The sequence below is a fragment of the Colossoma macropomum genome, unplaced genomic scaffold, assembly GCF_904425465.1.
Source record: "Colossoma macropomum unplaced genomic scaffold, Colossoma_macropomum, whole genome shotgun sequence".
Classification (NCBI taxonomy): Eukaryota; Metazoa; Chordata; class Actinopteri; order Characiformes; family Serrasalmidae; genus Colossoma; species Colossoma macropomum.
In genome coordinates this window covers 14,049,934-14,068,325 of record NW_023494800.1, presented here as the reverse complement: position 1 = coordinate 14,068,325, position 18,392 = coordinate 14,049,934, and the positions used below count along the sequence as shown (strand labels likewise).

At 38.3% G+C, this 18,392-nt stretch overlaps 1 protein-coding gene and 1 long non-coding RNA gene across 2 annotated transcripts; one reads left to right on the top strand and one right to left on the bottom strand.

Moving 5' to 3' along the window:
• Nucleotides 1-437: 437 nt before the first annotated feature.
• Nucleotides 438-10,415, bottom strand: LOC118819654 (succinyl-CoA:3-ketoacid coenzyme A transferase 1, mitochondrial-like). Its single transcript, XM_036587476.1, has 17 exons — nt 10,028-10,415; nt 8,913-9,024; nt 6,697-6,787; nt 6,302-6,437; nt 4,956-5,105; nt 4,660-4,766; nt 4,328-4,388; nt 4,139-4,246; nt 3,912-4,023; nt 3,681-3,775; nt 3,056-3,104; nt 2,549-2,621; nt 2,217-2,292; nt 2,030-2,119; nt 1,842-1,922; nt 1,353-1,454; nt 438-938 (listed from the first exon to the last, which is right to left on the bottom strand). Exons 1-17 carry the CDS (start codon nt 10,124-10,126, stop codon nt 903-905), a joined length of 1,578 nt encoding a protein of 525 aa, XP_036443369.1. The 5' UTR covers nt 10,127-10,415; the 3' UTR covers nt 438-902.
• A 689-nt stretch (nt 10,416-11,104) lies between these two features.
• LOC118819656 lies at nt 11,105-17,438 on the top strand. The gene is made up of 4 exons (XR_005008193.1): nt 11,105-11,350; nt 14,009-14,049; nt 16,691-16,796; nt 16,929-17,438. It is a non-coding gene; the product is annotated as an uncharacterized LOC118819656 (long non-coding RNA).
• Nucleotides 17,439-18,392: the final 954 nt, after the last annotated feature.

The following is an 18,392-nucleotide window of genomic DNA, read 5'->3' as shown; positions in this document are numbered from 1 at the left end:
CCTATTTAGCAGTATAAAGGGTATGATGAAATAGTGTTTTGTCCTAAACTCACTAGAACATACAGCCTTCATGGCTAGGAGAGTTGCGCAATGTTGTTTGTCTTGGATGAACAGTTGCAAAATGCTGGAAGAGTCACCAATGAAAATCTAGTAAACTGTAATGCCTCAAAATTTTACAATAATAATCACAAAAATATGCACATTTCCCATGCAGTTAGCACTTGGTCATATAGAAATGATATGTATGTTAATGATATGCATATAATGATGTTGATGTTTAATGATGTAAAGTCAGTGACCACCACTGATTTTTTATAATTTTCAGCAAAAAAGGCCATTAAGTTCAAGTTATATATTTATATATCAGAAGATACATATATATATATGTGTATATATATATATATATATATATTTGTAAAAGAAACTCAAACACATTGTCTGCACACATTAATCAGCTTTATTCGTTAAAACATGAAACACAAAAATTAATCCAAGTTATATTTCACTATCAGCCCTCTAATGTATTTTAATTTATAAAGATGCACATGCTACACATTTATTGAAATTATTTATAGTAGTTATGGAACAACCTGTAGCAGCAAAGTATTACTGTAATTTTCAAAGTTCCATTTTCTCCCCTTTTAAAAAATAGATTTGAAAATTATGAAAACCATCCTGATATCTTACTTTCCACTGAGATCACCACAGATGAGATATATGGTGCATCATAAGCTTGTGTGGTAGTCCATCATTAGGTTACAGATATAATCACTCTTTAAAGTGCCAAATTCAGCTTCAACAGAAATTTCATGCACACCATCCATCTTCTATTGTCCTTGGGTCACTAAGCATGTTTGAGTCAGTGGGAAATACTGCACTAACTGTAATTCTTCAGGCTTACATCATATTTGCTGCATTGGCTTCAAGGATGGAGAGACCTAGAAACAGTAAAAATAAATTCATAATAAATAAATAATACAAAATATTAAACTAATAATAAGAAGAAGAAGAAGAAAAAGAAGAAGAAGAAGAGGAAATATAAAATCACAACAAAAGAAAAAAAACCTGTTCCAACACACTATTATTAGTACAGTGCCATAATATTGCATGTACACAAAATGTTACAGCACAACATTTCAATGGCGCAATGCCTTGTTTATTGAATGAGTTATACTGTACTGAATTACTGCTTGTTGAATGACTAAGACATTTCCAGACAGTATTAAAACACCAAAGGTCTAACTTTATTTAAGCTTTTTACATTTTTTAATACAATTTATAAACAAGTTATACTAATGTAGTCCACAGCATTTTGCAGAGTGTCCCTTTAGTTTACTAACATTTAGACTTACCTCAAAATCTGTGCCAGTACAGGCTCTGATATCATCTACAGTTAGCCCCTCCCAAATCTCAATGAGAGTCAGTCCTTTGGCCTTGTCAACGTCAAATACTGCCTGTTTCAAAACAACATATGCTTTGTTTAGCTTTAAGATACCATGGATAGTTACAGAGCAGTATTTCTTTCATTTAAAGGGCCCATATCCTAAACATTTCTTGTGATTTATGTTTTTTTCCTGAGCTTTACTTATAGCATTTTTGTGAGTGTGAATAAGCAGGCCTAAACTGCCATAGGCTCAATAGGCAAATATATGTGACATCACAAAATGGCAAATTCTAAATGAGGCAGTTCGGCAGCTAAGTTTCCATATAAGGGCTGAACTCTGTGAACTCTGACAATGAAACTATTTTAGTAAAAAAAAAGTGGGGAAATGTTGGTTTTCCATGATATGGGTTCTTTAATATACCATAAATATTTACAGAGCCATATGATTTCACCCAACCTTTTCAGTGATAATGCGATCAACACATTGCTTCCCAGTCAGAGGCAGCGTGCACTTCTCTAGGATTTTGTGTTTTCCACCCTGTAAATTTGCACATGGAATTAGAAATCAGATGTGTGCATGTTCCCATAATGTTACACATCAGCAGCAGTGAAAGAGTATTACCAGTGTAATTTCCAGCACTGTACCTTGGCTGAGTGTTCCATGGTGACTACTACTTTGGTCCCAGCACTGGAGACCAGGTCCATTGCTCCTCCCATGCCCTTCACCATCTTACCCTTTGAGCACAGTACAGAAGGGATATAAACTCAACCGTCTACCATGAAACACACATCAGAGCTTAGAAATTCAAAAGGTAAGAGAAACAACTCATACTGGAATCATCCAATTGGCCAGATCTCCGTATTTAGAAACTTGCATCGCCCCAAGCATGGAGAGGTCAATGTGACCACTAAAGAGTAAGAAATAAAAAATGTCAGTTTCAATAACCGCTTAAACTCAAAGAACCTTTGGGCCAATCCTGGCTTCTGTTCCTCACTCTCATAACTACATAACCTACATGCTAGTTGTTACTGAAAAATTCACAGTATTAGTTAACATATCTTAAGATTAAAAACTGAATAATAGACTAGGAGTTTAAGGGCTTAAACATCATCCTCAGTCACACGCTCTCCAATTGCATGCAGAAAAATAAGAACACAACTCACCCCCGGATCATGGCAAATGATTCATCACTGGAAAAATAGGCAGCACCTGGATAAACAGTGACAGTCTCTTTCCCTGTGGTAAACATAAAAGGATTGTATAGAAGAACAGGGACACCTCATGGAAAGAACTTTGAACCTTCCATGGTTTTCAAGGTCAATCAAATCTAACATCATTGGTTCCAGTTTGCAGCATTTTAAACAGATTCCACTTTTTATCCCTCAGAATTGGTGGCCTGTTTTAAAGAATTATCCAATATTCTGCTACACAGCTTTAGTACCTTTGTGACAGCATTTGAAGGAAGATTTGATTTATTATGAAGGTAAAGGCTGGTCCTGCTCCTTATTAGATACTTGAATTATGCATATTTGCTTATGTTAGACACTAAAGATTATAAAACAATGCAGGGCAAATACATTGAAATAAGGGAACGCAAAGATATTGTGTGGTTATTGATTGCAGAGAGTGATAAATTATGGAAAGAACCTTAAAGAAACTTCACTCTCTACCTGCATTAATGAGCTCAGGATCCACCTCACTTTCTGTAGGATAGGGACCCTAAAAAAAACAAACAAGCAAATAAAAAAACAAAAAACAAAAAAAAACACAAAACTGTTGAAGTAAGGAGTGAATGTACTTTTAGTGCATTACTGTTTCTTCTGTTTATGCATTGCCTGGTTTAACTTAAATTAAGTCCACCTGGCTGCCTTATAATCTATGGCACTTTATTCAACTTTAAATGAGTTCAGATACTAATTATTGTGTTGTTAACTAACTGTTAGGTGTGTAATGAAAACTTGAAGGCAGAGAGTTTACTTACTTTTTGAGTTGGAACAACAATGTTTTACCATGTACAATGTTTTCATCAACCGTTCTTAAGAAGAAATATCTTCTTAAAACCCACTTACGCAGTTTTCACGAGGATTCTGATATTCACCAATGTTTTCTTATTTGGGATTTGTTCTTGGGTAAGAACAGAATCTACATACACTGAAGAGCTCAAATGTGCAAACTATTCTGTAGTTTGAGAACACATCATGAATCTGACGTAGACTTGTTCTTAAGACCTTTCTCAAGAATGAATTTAAGAAAAAACCTAAATACTGGAAGATAAAGTGTGGTAATGTAGCTCACCAGTCCTAAAATGCCATTTTCACTCTGTAGATTGACAGTGATTTCAGGGCTTATGTAATTGCTGGCCAACATGGGAATCCCAATACCGAGGTTAGCTTTGAAGAAAGCAGTCAAGGTATTTGAAAACATGATATAAAGTGTATTGCAAATACCTATATAATCAGATTCAGGATGAGACCTTAATGTCAGAGAAGACAATATTGTTCAGGCTCTTGTGTATCTAAAGGATACCATACATCCCATCTCTGAACTCCAGCGCTGCTCGTCGAATAATTCTCTCTCTGGTTTTATCTGAATCCTTGGCTACTGGTTTGTCTGCTTGTGAGGACTGAACTATCCTTTTCTGCACAGATACACAAGAGGAATACCATTCAATCATGGTTACTTCGGTCTGTGAGCATTTAGACACCAAAACTTAAAAAAAGAGAAATTTAATAAATAATTTCATTATTTCTTGCCTCTATTCTCTTCTCATATTTGGTTCCTTTCACCAGCCGGTCTACATAGATACTTGGCACATGAATGTCCTCTGCAGCAAAGCTTCCAATATCTACAATCTCCTCCACCTGTGGAACAAAAGAATTCTTTTGAGCATGTGAAAATAACCCAGATATCGGAAAACAGCAGTGATATATTTTTTCACAAACCTCCACTATTGTTACTTTAGCTGCCTTACACATGGGCTGATTGAAGTTCCGTGCTGATTTCCTGCAATTGCAATATCTGTAAGACTTTTTTTTTTTGAGGTCAATGATGTGAAATGAGGCAGTGCTTTTCCTTGAACTATTTAGCTTGGATATACTGACCTCTTGTGGACAAAGTGGAAAAGAACATTAAATAAACTACAGAGTTATTAATCAGTGATTTCACCACACTGTGATTTCACTCCAAATATCTAAACGCAATAGACACAATAGCTCATGTACAAACTGTTACGATTAATTATAACCAAGATTAAACTAGATTCAGAACTTTTTACCTAAACACAAGATTCCCTGCTTTGTCACATTTCCAGGCCTTTATAAGTGCAAAGTCTCCGGTGATGGCTTTTTCCATGACATAGTGCCTTCCATCGAACTCTTGAACCTGTTGCCAAAAACAACAAGGTTTGTAAATTCTGTGAAAGGCTTCCAAACAGTGCAAAAGTAAACGATCCTCTGCATCTGTAGCTCTGAATTATTTTTTTCACTGATCATGGATGTTCTGCTATAGTTACAAATCAAAGAGCAGAAATGTACCACAGACATCACTTTATAAAATATATTGGGTTCCTACCTCTCTTTTCTTACTGGAGATAGCTACGCTCCCATCTTTGTTGTATTTGATGGGTGAGCCACCCTCCTGAATGAGTGTGCCGTATCCCGTGGGGGTGAAGAAAGCTGGGATACCTGCACCACCTGCCCTTATCCTCTCTGCTAGTGTGCCCTGAAAGGAAAAAAAATAGCACACTTAAAAATAAAGGTTCCTAATGTGTTTGCTGACTCTTAAATATAATGCTTCCTGGTTTGGATGTATGGTCCTAGAACACATTTATAAATTATGATGTTTTTGAAGGAAATGGTTTGGCAAAAACTCAGGCTAACATTGCTAACAAACACTAGACATTAGTAGTCACTGAGTCATAGTCAGCACCTGCTGACTAAAATGGCTGCCCACTGCGTTCAGCAACATGGTGAAGTTTTGTTAATTTTTGCAGTTCACAGTAATCTATACTGTGTTCCACATCAACAAGTCTGCACAACGTTAATGAAGTCCTGGATGTGGTTTAAGTGGGTTCAGAGAAGTTTTAGAGATTTATTTACAAAAAATATTTGGGTGACTATTGACTTCTAGTGTTTGTTGGCAACATTAGTGTTGCAGCATTGTGGCATTGTAACTAAACTAAGGAAGCAAGATTTGGACACCAAACACGTCTTGACTGTTCGACTACATTTAGCGTAAGTGGAAGAGTGTAATGATTTTTCACTAAGCCATTCCTTTAAACTTTAAAAAGTTTCTTCACCCTTGCTCAGGGAACCAAAAGTGTTTTTTTTTTTATTGCATCACTCCAAAGAGCCCTAGATAGACGGTGGTAATTGATCACTAGAGTAAAGCTGAGACAAACTGACTTACAGGGGACACTCTGTTGCATGTTGTCACACATGCTGTACATGCTGCTATCATGTTAAAGGCACAAAAAAGCCTTTACATTTTTGCCCTTTTTCTTTTTGTCATTTTCTTTGACAGAAGTGCAAACTTGTACCTGACGACACAGAATGTAAATTTAAGGTCAATGCAACTCATTACGCAACCATGTAATCAGTAAGATAATCACATTGCAATACTAGAGGGCAAAGATGGGAATAACTAAATAACCTAAGGGTTAAGCTTCCAGCTATATCACATCAGGTTAGGCCTTGAATAGATGAAACTAGGCCTTGTTCAGTATAAAAGAGCAATTCCACCTCAGCACAAGGCCTAGTTGACTCTATCCAAGGCCTAACCTGAGTTGATACAGCTGTAAGCTTAGCTGTAGACATCTAAGGGTTAAGCTTACAGCTATATTACCTCAGGTTAGGCCTTGAATAGAGGAAACTAGGCCTTGTTTCTCATAAAAGGGCAATTCCACCTGAGAACCCTACCTGAGGGGTAAGCTCCACCTCCAGTTCTCCAGACAGGAACTGCCTCTCAAACTCCATGTTCTCTCCCACATATGAAGAGATCATCCTCTTGATTTGTTTGGTCTTTAGCAGCAGGCCCAGGCCAAAGTTATCCACTCTTTTAAGCAGATGCCAATTTAAGGGGATTAAAACATTATATCATAACAGATTTCCTTGCAGCATCTGTATATTTGTTAAATCAGCCTCTCCCCCTCTGATCTAACCCCCTCTTTCCTGTGTGCAGACCGGACAAAGCTATTTCCCTTTCATATTGTCTAACATACTTGGACAGGAACCCACTGTATGTAGTGCACAGAACAAATGTTGTAATAACACAGTGTTCCCCCATTAACATAACAGAGATGAAGTGTTTGTACCCAGCATTGTTGCTGACAGCTGTGAGCTGTTTCACTCCTGTTTTCAATAGGCCGTTGATGAGATTCTCCGGTATCCCACACAAACCAAAGCCTGGAATAGAAAAGTGAAAATGGATACACTTAGTGAACAATGTATGTGTGTGTGTGTGTGTGTGTGTGTGTCTGTGTGTGTCTGTGTGTTTGTGTAAAGCACAGAGCAAGGGACATCAATACAGGAAACAGCACTTAGGAGAAGAAAACAACTTAACAGATGGGAAAGAATCCATTTCAGATCTAAAAATAAGTGGTCAGTTGCACTTAAATGGACCTTTTACCCTTGCACTGTAACTGTGTATGTTTATAATATGACACTGGTGATAAACAAGTGGTGTTAAGGTACTAAAATTAGCATTTCCTTGGTAAGCACAGCCTATTCAGTCTGATTGATGTGGAAACAATACCTCAAATCTATGGGGAGTTCATTCTACCCAAACACTGTTCTGGCAATAGCACTTGCTATAAGGCTTATACATGTTGAAAACCCCTTGTTACCATGAGGCGTGTTGGCAAGAACACATGTGGAAATTACCAGTTATGTTCAGCACAATCATTGTGCTGGGTTTCTGGGTGGTCCTGATTTGTAGTTGACCGGGAGGGTCCAGAACTTGCTTGCTCACCTATTACATAACTTACATATGGATTTATGATAATATATGTACCAAACCAATTCCAAAAAAGTTAAGACAGTATGTGAAGTACTAATAAAAACACAAGCAGTGATCAGTAAATTCTGCATTAAGCTGAAAACAGTATGAAACAAAATATTGTATGTTTTGCTTTAATTTTATTGTATTTTAGTAAATATACGCTCATTCCAAATTTAATGCCTGCAATACAAGACTCACCAGACCACAATACACAGTTCCACTGCACATCAGGAGATTTTAGATAAGCCCAGAGAAAACACATATGACTTCGACTGTGCATAGTACAACCTTAACTTGCATTTGTGGAGGCAGCGACAAAGTGTGTTCACTGATAATGGTTTGTCAAAGTAACATGGAGATATCAATCACAGAAGCATCCCGGTTTTTAATGCAGTGCCATCTGAGGGGTTGAAGGTCATGAACATTCAGTATGATTTTTGGCCTTGACCTTTTACGCACAGAGATGTCTCCGGATTCCATGAATGGTTTAATGATATTATGGACCGGAGAGGTGAAAAACCTAAAATCCTTGCAATTGCTCATGGAAAAGCATTATTTTCAAACTTTTGGATTTTTTGCTGATGCGATTTTGGCAAAGTGGTGAACCATGACCCATCCTTACTCATAAAGGACTAGACTTTTCATGGATGCTCCATTTATACCCAAGCATAATTGCATCACCTCTTTAAGTATTCTAGTCTTCAATTGCACCGAAATGGCTAAAATTTTCAGAATGAGTGTATATTTACAAAAAAAGAGAGTTAATAATGTAAAATATTAAGCATTTTATATATGTTACCTTTAAAAACGGATCAAAGTAGATTTATAAACAACTGCTTTATGTTTTTTTTTTGCATTTTACCTACTGTCAAAACCTTTTTGGAATTGGGTTTGTATAACTCAATTATATGTATATAGTTATACTCCAAGCTTATTGCATTTAATTTGATTGATTTTTCAAAAATCCTTTCAAGACGCAAAGTCATTCAGAGTGGTTTGATGTGAAATGCTCTGCTACAGAGAAACTTACCGAGTCAGAATTATTCACAATGGTGGTGATAAGAACAAGAAGCCCAAAACAGTTAATGCCTCTAGAAGCTACATCACAGAAACCAAGTACATGAGCTGGTTATGAATACTTTGCATGATGCCTGAGGGTTTGTTTTACCATGGTTTTAAGATGGTGCCATAGTTCACATGAGGCCAGAATGCATTTGATTTGGGTCTGAAACTGCCTCTAAAAGCTTAATATACCAGGCCTTCAGTTCACAGGTCAGAAGTACAACAGAAAACACATCATTTGTCAGTTACGTAATCCATAGCAGCCAACTTATTAAAGTTGCCAAGTGCCATTACCAATTTGAGGTTAATCAGCAAACATTTATGACATAATTACTTACCACAGGGCCTCAATAAGAGAAAAAAAAGTTTTTCATGGACATTTCCCCCTTAAACCATTTTGACTTGTGGTCAGGGGTCAATTAACTGGATTCAGTTTTTTAATAGGCCAGAATGAGTTTGTGTTCATACCTCCAACCAGTAAAGTAGAGCCATCTGGAATGTCTCTGACGGCTTCTGTAGGGCTGCCATAAAAACATGCGCTTCTGGAGTGGGAGGTAGAAAACCAGCAGCTGACGCATTCCTGCAGAGGAAACAGGACACACAAATTCACATGACAACAGACACATTCAAAAATGTCAGTGTGGGGCAGAAATAGTCTCTTGTTTCTTTTTTACTGTGTTAGGAAAGGACATTGAACAGATTGAGTTCAAAGCACTTTCACCCTTTCTGACCTATAGTGCTGCCTTTCCAGAGGGAACGTGGTCCACATTATTGAGAAATTAGGGCTTGTTAGTAGCCCAGTTTCTCTAGTTCTCTAGTAAAAAATGCACCTCACTGTAAGAATTGAGAGGCATCCATGCTCTAAACATTATTTTGGCCAATAAATATGTCACAACGTCTGATAGGGACAATCAAAAAAGGGTTAATTCTGATGTGGCTTTGTTCTGAAAATAGGCCACTAAAGGTGACATGCCTTTATTTCACATAAGATGGTAGATAAATGCAGACAAACAGCAGATATCTTGATTAATATCAGGATACCTTCGATTAAACATTAATGTATCTCTGATAACATGGGTTTTCATGCTGGACAGAACTCTGAAAAGCTGATGTGGCAATGTGGACTCTAAGCACGCTCCTGCAAACAAAGTGGCTGTTTGAACAGGAAATCAATGCGGTGACATTAGTTCAGCATGTCCCTTAGAGGATGGAAGACAGTACCAAATCCAAACCATTACTTATGACTATATTCATAAATCTAAGCTGTTCCCCTGTTCCATAGTAGTAAAAATGGTTGGCACAGGACAATTTATGATCCATCAAAACCAAGCATATATATTGCTAGGATTGCCTTTTAGGTATTTCTTACAGAGCAAGTAATCAGTTGAGTGCCCAAACTATCACAGCTTAGAGGATTCACTAACACAGATAACAAAATGCACCAAACATTGTCATTTACTGATGTCATTCATAAATAAACTAATTCAGAGAAAAATCACAAACATGATTATCTTTGTGTGAATGCATGCATTGGAAGTAAAATCTTGTAAATCCAGAAGTCAAAGCCAAAATACACAACTTACCTTGTTATACTGAGAACAGGTAATTCCATGAGTTCTAAGTGTTACTGATATGCTTCTAAGAAACCTAGCTGACCTAAATGCTGCTCTTTGAAAAGCCATATTCAGAACAACTGATGCTGACTTTTGAAGAAATGTGCAGGCAAAGAAATCACTTTTCACAAAAAGTCCCGGATTGATCCTGCTGCTCTAGAAAGACAAGAGGAGGGCGGATTTTAAAGGGCGTTTAGGGACGGCGTGGACAAGCACCCTTCGCCTTTGTCCCCTCTCACTTGTTCCCTACAGGAGCAGAATACAGTTTAATTCAACAACTATTCAGCATAGAACAAGGATGAAATCGAGTGAAAGTGGGTCATAAAGTACAAATGCAGCCTTATTTCCCTGTCTGCCCTGACACTTAATACAACTTAATAGGCCATAAATTACAAATCTAGCCTCTCTCCAACCCAAACTGGGGCAAAATGTTCTTAACGTTTAATGTATGTCAATGGAAAGCAGTTTCGGGGCATTTCTATTAGTCCATTCATCATTAAAATTTAACACAATATATGGAACAGCTGCCGTGCTGAAGTGCTGTAGAAAAGTAAAAATCACAAAAAAATGGAGATACACGTTTTTCTTTGGACAGCAACGAAACACAATTAAATAGTAGGTCATAAAATACCATAGTAACTACAGTCTACATGTTAAATCTTAAGAACACATTAATTAACAGCTTTAAAGCTCAATGTTCCAAAAAAGTGCTTGAATTAGAAGTACATTTGACATACAATACATTCACGTATATAATTAAATGTACTTCATTTCTAATCGATGTCCTAATAGTGAAAAGTGAAAACCAATTACAAGTGATACAAGACAATATAAATGATAAATGTGGCTCAGCCATGCCCCTAAACAATATCAGGTGCAGAACATGCTGTACAATACAGACTATTTATACCTGCTCAGTGGCATGGTTCAGCAGAGTGCAGTGAGTCACACGTTTGTGAGCTGAACATGCCAGGGGTCAAAGATTGCCTCTGCTGGAAAGTATAACAGATGCAGAGCACCAGATGGCTTTTTCTTGGGAAATGGCTAAGTGGATACTGACATACGATGCAGGCCTTATTTTGCAAACAGGGCAAGTGAGGCATCTGCCGCCACACTTTCAGATTAGAGGAGGCAAACATGGACCTAATGAATTCCGGTGGCAGAAAAAGATTTTAGCAAGAGAATTCAAATTGCATATTCATATTGAGGGGATACAGATTATTTCCTGTAATCAAATTTGAATCTGTTTAATGTAGAACATGTTGCTTAAGAAGACATTCCTAACACCTAGGAGTAAGTTCATTGGCCATTTTGTGTCTATGAGGCTTGGATTATGTTCCTTGAGAAGGACACTCCGACATGAGATAAGAACCTGTTATTCCCATCTATCAGCTATTTTAGCAGATGTGCTGGAACCACTCAGGGTCATGAAGCAAATCAGAAGTCACGTATTTGCTTAAGTTTGATTTACATGTAAAATGCATTCAAACTTCACATTTAAGAGTATTGAATATGCTACGACAAAAAATAACATTTTGCAAAGAGAATTATATTTATAAATTAGAAAAATTAAAATTAATTCATAGAAACCAACAAAACTGCTAAGAATGCTAAGAGTCTTGGGTACTTATCCAAATTTACTGATCTTAACCAGATTTACCTCAGTAACTAAGGATTACACAAGAAATAGAATGTGTTACTGGATTTGTAGGTAATTTTACCAAAGTCATAAAGTAAAAGTTAGTGCAATTATCATGTTTTAAAGTGTGTAGTAGAGGTTTCGGAACTTGGTTTGCTTATTTTTGTATAACTGGGTGAAAGGTGACCATTTGAGAACCGTCTAGGCCTTTAGCCTGACTGACAGCGATCCTTACTGACATTACTAAGGCCACGTTTACACAGCAGGTAAAAGTGGCCCAAATCCGATCTTTTCTCCTCAAATGTGACACAGATGTGTCATCTGTGTGGCAGTGTGAACAGCAAAAACCGCATTGAATCTGACATTTTCAATTCCGATTTGAGACGCTTTCATATGTGGTACTGAAATCCGATACGTATCCGATCTGCGGCAATGCGACTCAGTCTGAACAGCCAGATCGGAATTCATGCGACTTTTACGTCAGTACAACTCGACATTCGTCATAATTTCGCGCTGCTGAGACTCAATAATAAATATTTAGGCTGATGTTTCTGTACCAAAACATTAGAAGAGACTCATCGCAGCCGCTCCGTGTTCAAACGAAACGAGGAGACCGAGGCTGCAGCGTCAGAGAACAGTTTAAAGAATCCGAGGACACTAACCAAAGAAGTGGCCGTGGCCGAATAACGCGCCCTTTTTACGGCGAACTCCAACACACTGTGGGTGATGAGTCCAGCTGTCAACCACTGGAACTTTATACTCGCTCATGCGATGCTGGCGAAGACGAAACTGAAGCTCCGGGAGCGACTGTCGTTCGCCGGCCGTCGTGACTGTTTACCTCTGGATGAGCCGCCACGTGAAGCATTGTTCTTTTGCGCATGCGGGTCGGTTTAGGAACGTGATCTGTTCAGACTGATGTCGCATACAGGTCACATTTAAAAGTTAATGTGAACAGCCAAACAAAAAAATCTGATTTGGTGAGAAAATCTGATTTGGGCCACTTCTACCTGCTGTGTAAACGTAGCCTAAGAGGGGCGCTATCTTCGTTGACTCAATCTTACCAATGACACTGTGTTCAGATTGTTTCCTGACCCCACCTAAAGTCTGCAATATAGCAGTTTTGATTTGTAACTATGAATCAGCATTTGTGTATGTAGACTGTCTATTTTACATATAATTTGCATAAAGGTATAACTGCTTTGCCAAGCCTGTATTAGATGGGGAAGAAGTGTGCCCTCACCCCCCTACTCTCTCTCTCTCTCTCTCTCTCTCTCTCTCTCTCTCCTTTTAGAGTTTTAGCCTGATGATTTTCTTTAAGCTTTTGCCTTAGTTAAGCCTTTTGAGGCTATGTGTATTTTATTTGTGTGACTATGATGAACTGTTCAGATTATTTTTCTTGATTTTTATCCAATCTTTTATTCATTCCTGTATTCCTGATAAAACCTTTTTTATATTTAACTTTGTAAACTATTTTATTTAGAAATTCACATCTTTTATGGGGTATACTGCATCACAATAATTATGAATGGGTGTTTTTATACGTTTATAAATTTATCAATATATCAATACTGATTTCTAGCAGAATTTAAGCATGTGAATGAGAGAGGAGCGTGAGGGGACCGATGTGAGTTTTGCTCATAGTAGCTTTTCAGAAGGTTGAAGTGTCAGTGTTCCCTCTCGCTCCAAATCGCTCCATTCCACGAGCTAGACAGAGCAGGTTGTCTGCTGTGTGAGCGAGAAGCGAGTGAGGAGCAGAAAACAGAAAACCCGGAGCGGTGCTGGAGCGGAGTGATTACAGAAATTCTTTGAGCGAGGAGCAGAAATGTCTGCCACTCCACTCACATGCTCTGATATCTCACTATGCTAACTGTTTGTTAACTCTCTACCTTTTTGTCACTGGAGATTTGCCAGGTACCTGATATACCTAACACAAGATTGTCACTGATTGGGGATGTGGATGGGAGAAATAGAAATAGTTTACATTAATTGATTTTCATAACAAACAAAAATGCATTTTCTCTTCTATTTCACATATACATGTTACTTGTCATTGTTGGTGATTTGTATATTTCCCTATTACAGAAAGCATGATTTTACAGGATGCATGATTCTACAGGATGTTATAATTTGTTGCTTGCCGCACCCAAATAACCACAGCCACTCACCCTGCCTTCATCCTTTCACCATCACAGCTACCATTTCACATACAGTCTCTGAAGGACATTACAGTATAAAAACAGTGATGTAATGTCACATATGACAAACTGTGTTAGTGACTGATTTAACAGACTCTCTTTTATTTATGTTAACAGGTTTCCTGTGGGGTAACTGCATCTATTCTGTTCTCACTAAAGTAAGTTGGGCATGTAGCTTTGCTCCAATAACTATAAAGCTAGGCTCAAATAATATTCAGAAACAGGCTTTGACTTTTTAAATCTCTTCCAAAGAAATAAATGTCCAAACTGTAACATCCAAAGTAAAGAATAAGTTACTTTAATGTCTGTTATAAGCTTTGAATGTCTATGTTTAATGTAGGGAACCGTAATGAAATGCAAATATTAAACACAGTTAGTCTGATGCTAACATAACATTGAAGTCCTCATAGGGGCTAGCTGAAATTCATCTGGCCCAGCACAAAAGGGCTTGCTAATTACTAAATGAGGGAGACCACAAAAATGTGCACAGTGTGACATCCATCAGACTGACTTTGGGAAGCCCTGAGCTAACATTAGCTGTTTTGAAACTCTTGCCCCACCACCAAAGCACAAGCACGCGCTCTGCATAGGCTAGAGCACCTGAAAGCTGGAGCTCACTGAGCTATAATGGACTGCCACAAATAAAACGACACAGATACAGCTATACTAGCAAGGCTTTAAGTTCTCTGGCACTGCATTGGATTTCTGGTGCAAGGAGAAGCTGTTTTAGATTGAAAAATAGAACATTACAAAACAGAAACTTCTGGTCCTAAAATCTGATTGGCTGAGCCGTGTTCAAAGCTTTATGTATGCAGAGCTGGTTTATGAGGAGCCTGGACTCCCCCTGTGTTACGACCTCCTATGTCTAGGGGAAAATTTAAGGCCGTACATAAAAAACACGAGCCAATGCCATCGAACTGCTAGACCAAGACACCACCTAATACAAATAATTGACCAATTATCAGCGTTATATCAAAAACATGACAGCAAAACACCAGAGGGCTCCCGCAAGCGAGTCCTCAATGAATGGAGTTTAATGGCTAAAAACAAAAAGTTAAAATAGTTTCTAAACACTTGCCCAGAACTTTCCTTTAATTTTAGAAAGTAGACGAATGTAAAAACTCAAGAGAAACCTACCTGTATGTTTAATTTTTTCTACAGCAAACAGGTTTTGGGCAGCAGGACACTAACGTTACTGCTAACTTACTGAGCGCTGACTGGTTGGCGAGCGGAGCAGCTCATTGGCTGTTCGTGCTCACTGACGTCATGAACATACATGAGGCACCGTTTTAAACGTCTATAACTCGAGTTCAAAAGCTCTTCAAAATTTTTTTTTTGCTGTTCTGTGTTTACAAAATTAATGTATTCTTTTACATTAAAAATGTTTCAGCATTTATGATTTTCCTCAAATGCTCCATCTTAAACCATTCATTTTGGACTGGCTGGAGAGCGCCCCCTAGCGTTTGAGACACCCGGAAGACATTACAGTGGTAATTCTCGTCTCTGCAAGTTCTCTGATATGTACACACCTATGACCGGTTCACAACAACTGAACTCTGTATTACCTTGTACCGTTAATGGAATAATATTTGACTCTTATGTTGCTTGCAGGAACCACCGAGTGTACTGATGAAGAAAGAACCCATTTTCTGTTTAAACGGAGGGTCTGACAACTTGTTTTCTCAGCCTATAACTAGGCTGACCCGCAAGCTAACAGGGTATAATATAGCTAACCTACATGCTAGCTAAACAACTTAATCATTAATATCACAGGCTTGAATTAAAAGTACTTACGATATGATTCACTGTAAAACGGCAGTATAAAAGACTGAACAATGTCACTTGAGTGGTTTACACGCTTCAAATGTCCGTGTTTCAGTCAGATCCGCTGTAAGTAGTGTTAAACCCAGGCTAAATCACAAACGGCTAAGTGCTTCAAGCTTCTACACCAAATCATGCACCATTTGTCGAGTAAGGATGTGGCTAAAACCGAAATGGCTATTTGTTTGCTGTATTATATACTATTGGGAAGCAGGAGGCAGTATTTAAATCCCTGTGTAGCGCACTATGTAGCTAGGGAGCAGGGAGCCATTTGAGATTGAGACCCAGCGTGGGGGGCGGAGCGCCGTTAGCTTGGAGCGAAACGAGACTCACGGTGGTATTTTGGTGACCAAAAAGTACTTACAAAGCGACGGTTTTTGCATTAAGTAGTGCCAGGTTATGGAAAGTTCATGAAATGACCACACTACAAAGGGCAACCAAACTTTCTTCTACTCAGCTTCGTTCCTATGAACACACTTCACCATGATAAAACCGCAGTTTTTGCCACAGTGTTCTAACAATTTGAATGAAATGTGCAAATGATCTGTCTAGCATATTTAAAGCAAAGTCTGCATCACACTTCCTGCCTCTTATCTCAAAGATGAAAAGATACAATGGTGTTTACTTCAATCTAGGTCAGTTATCTTCTTTTCAGTTTTGGCAGTGTAAGCTGTTGTATGTAGTGGCAGAATTGGCAGTTTTGGTGTTGTTTTTATCTTAATTTTGCTGAAGAGCCTGAGACCAGAGCCTGTCCGAAAAAACATCCTTCCCTTTACCGAAAAGTGTGCAAAAAAACATGGCTTTACAAGTCATCTAGTTTTTTTGTCAACATATGCTCACGTGATCATATATTTTTTCACCCCAACATGTTTTCACATGTGAACACACTTTTTCACAAGTGATAATACATTTTTAACATGTGAAACTCATGACTTTTTTGTAAAGGTCCACAACTCACACAGCTGTGTTTTACTTTAGACAAAGTGGAACTCAAAGGAAATACATACAATCAAATAACATGTCCAGTACCAAAACATCTACCCATCTGTTGCCTGTACCCATCTGAAGGACAGAGGAGAATCAGGTACAACATAGCCAGCTCCTGTTAGTCGACTAAGTTAATAATAGCTCTCCAAATTTTCTGACTAGGGTCAAAAATGCTTAATATTGTACTCTGTTTTTGAAATTGTCACTCGGATTCGTCACTTGGAATCAGAATCAACTTCAAAATTTTTGGAATCAAACAGCCCTAATGGCCAGGCTAAGGCTACATGTTGTCATTGACAGCGTCGTTGACAGGCAAGTAAAAACTACCTTGTCCTGATTGGTTGAATGTTGGATAGTCCATTTTCTTTCTCCCATTTACAGAGCCTGGGACAGACAGGACTTTTTCCTCTAAACATTTTTTGACAGCTGATGTAAACTAAGGAGAAATTTGCCAAATATTACAAAACATGTTCTGGCAATCACTGACTACCCTTTAGCAAGCGATTCAGTGGAAGCTCTAATATTAAGCTCATTACTGAATTTAGCTGGTATCCGTGATCAAAATAGCCTCCTAAAAACTGCTTGTGTACTGATTGTGCCTAAAGGTAGTACACAGTCTACAGTATTTGATGAATTTCTACAGATATGTGGATAACGTACTATCTTGCCAAATATTCCAGGAGGCAGCCTGAGCTATCATCATGACATACTGCATCCCATTGTGTGACACGATCATTTCGAGAGGGCATGTCCATGGATGCAACCATCTGGTGACCTTGTAGAAGGTACGTAATGATAACTGTTGCATATCAGATGTTACTATGAAGAGTGGCATGCACTACACTGCTACAGTACAGTACACAGTTTGCTATTTCAAACACAGTCTTAATTTACATGCCTCGCTGATAGAGCTGGGCGATATGGCCAAAAACGTTATCACGATAAACAAAATTCATATCGTTCGATATCGATACATATCGCGATAAATGTCAAATCATTATTTCTTTCACATTTGAAGGCTGATTTTGCTCCTGGGTGGTTAATTGTGGTTTTAAACGATCATTTATGGTCGGATCATGACAACCACTCACCAAACAGTGGAACATTTCACAAATCTGTCTTGGGACAGTGGGAGACAGTTTCTGAGCTGTTTTTATCAGCTGGAAAAGCACAGCTGCAATTTTTGTAATAGTCATAATTTAAGAAAGAAAACAGATTATTTTTAGCTGTCTGGTGACGAGCACTTGGCTACCCTGTTACAAATGCTAAACAAGTGGCCAACAACAGAGCTAAACTCTTTAGTTTCTCAACAATGTCAACTCGGTTCAGTAGGTCACTGCTGTCACTCCTACCACATCCATGTCAGAGCATATCACAGTATTCAGACACCAGCTAGCGACGACTGGGTTTCTCTATGCTATCGTAGTAGTTTAAGGGGTGAACCGCAGTATATCTGATGTTCGCTGTGTAAAAGCATTATCTGCAGTGTGAATCTCTCACACCAGTCAAACAGAGTCCTCCTTTTAGGTATGTTTAAACTGAAAGCGGTGATTTTGTGTCTTGTTTGATCTACCGTATCATCAATTCACTGTGTTGTGCCGGAGCGCTAGCCAGCAGCTAAAAACAGCTAGCCTGGAAAGCTAACCTAGCGCTCTCCCGCTTCCCAATGTCTCACAGCTTCCTCAGTTTACTT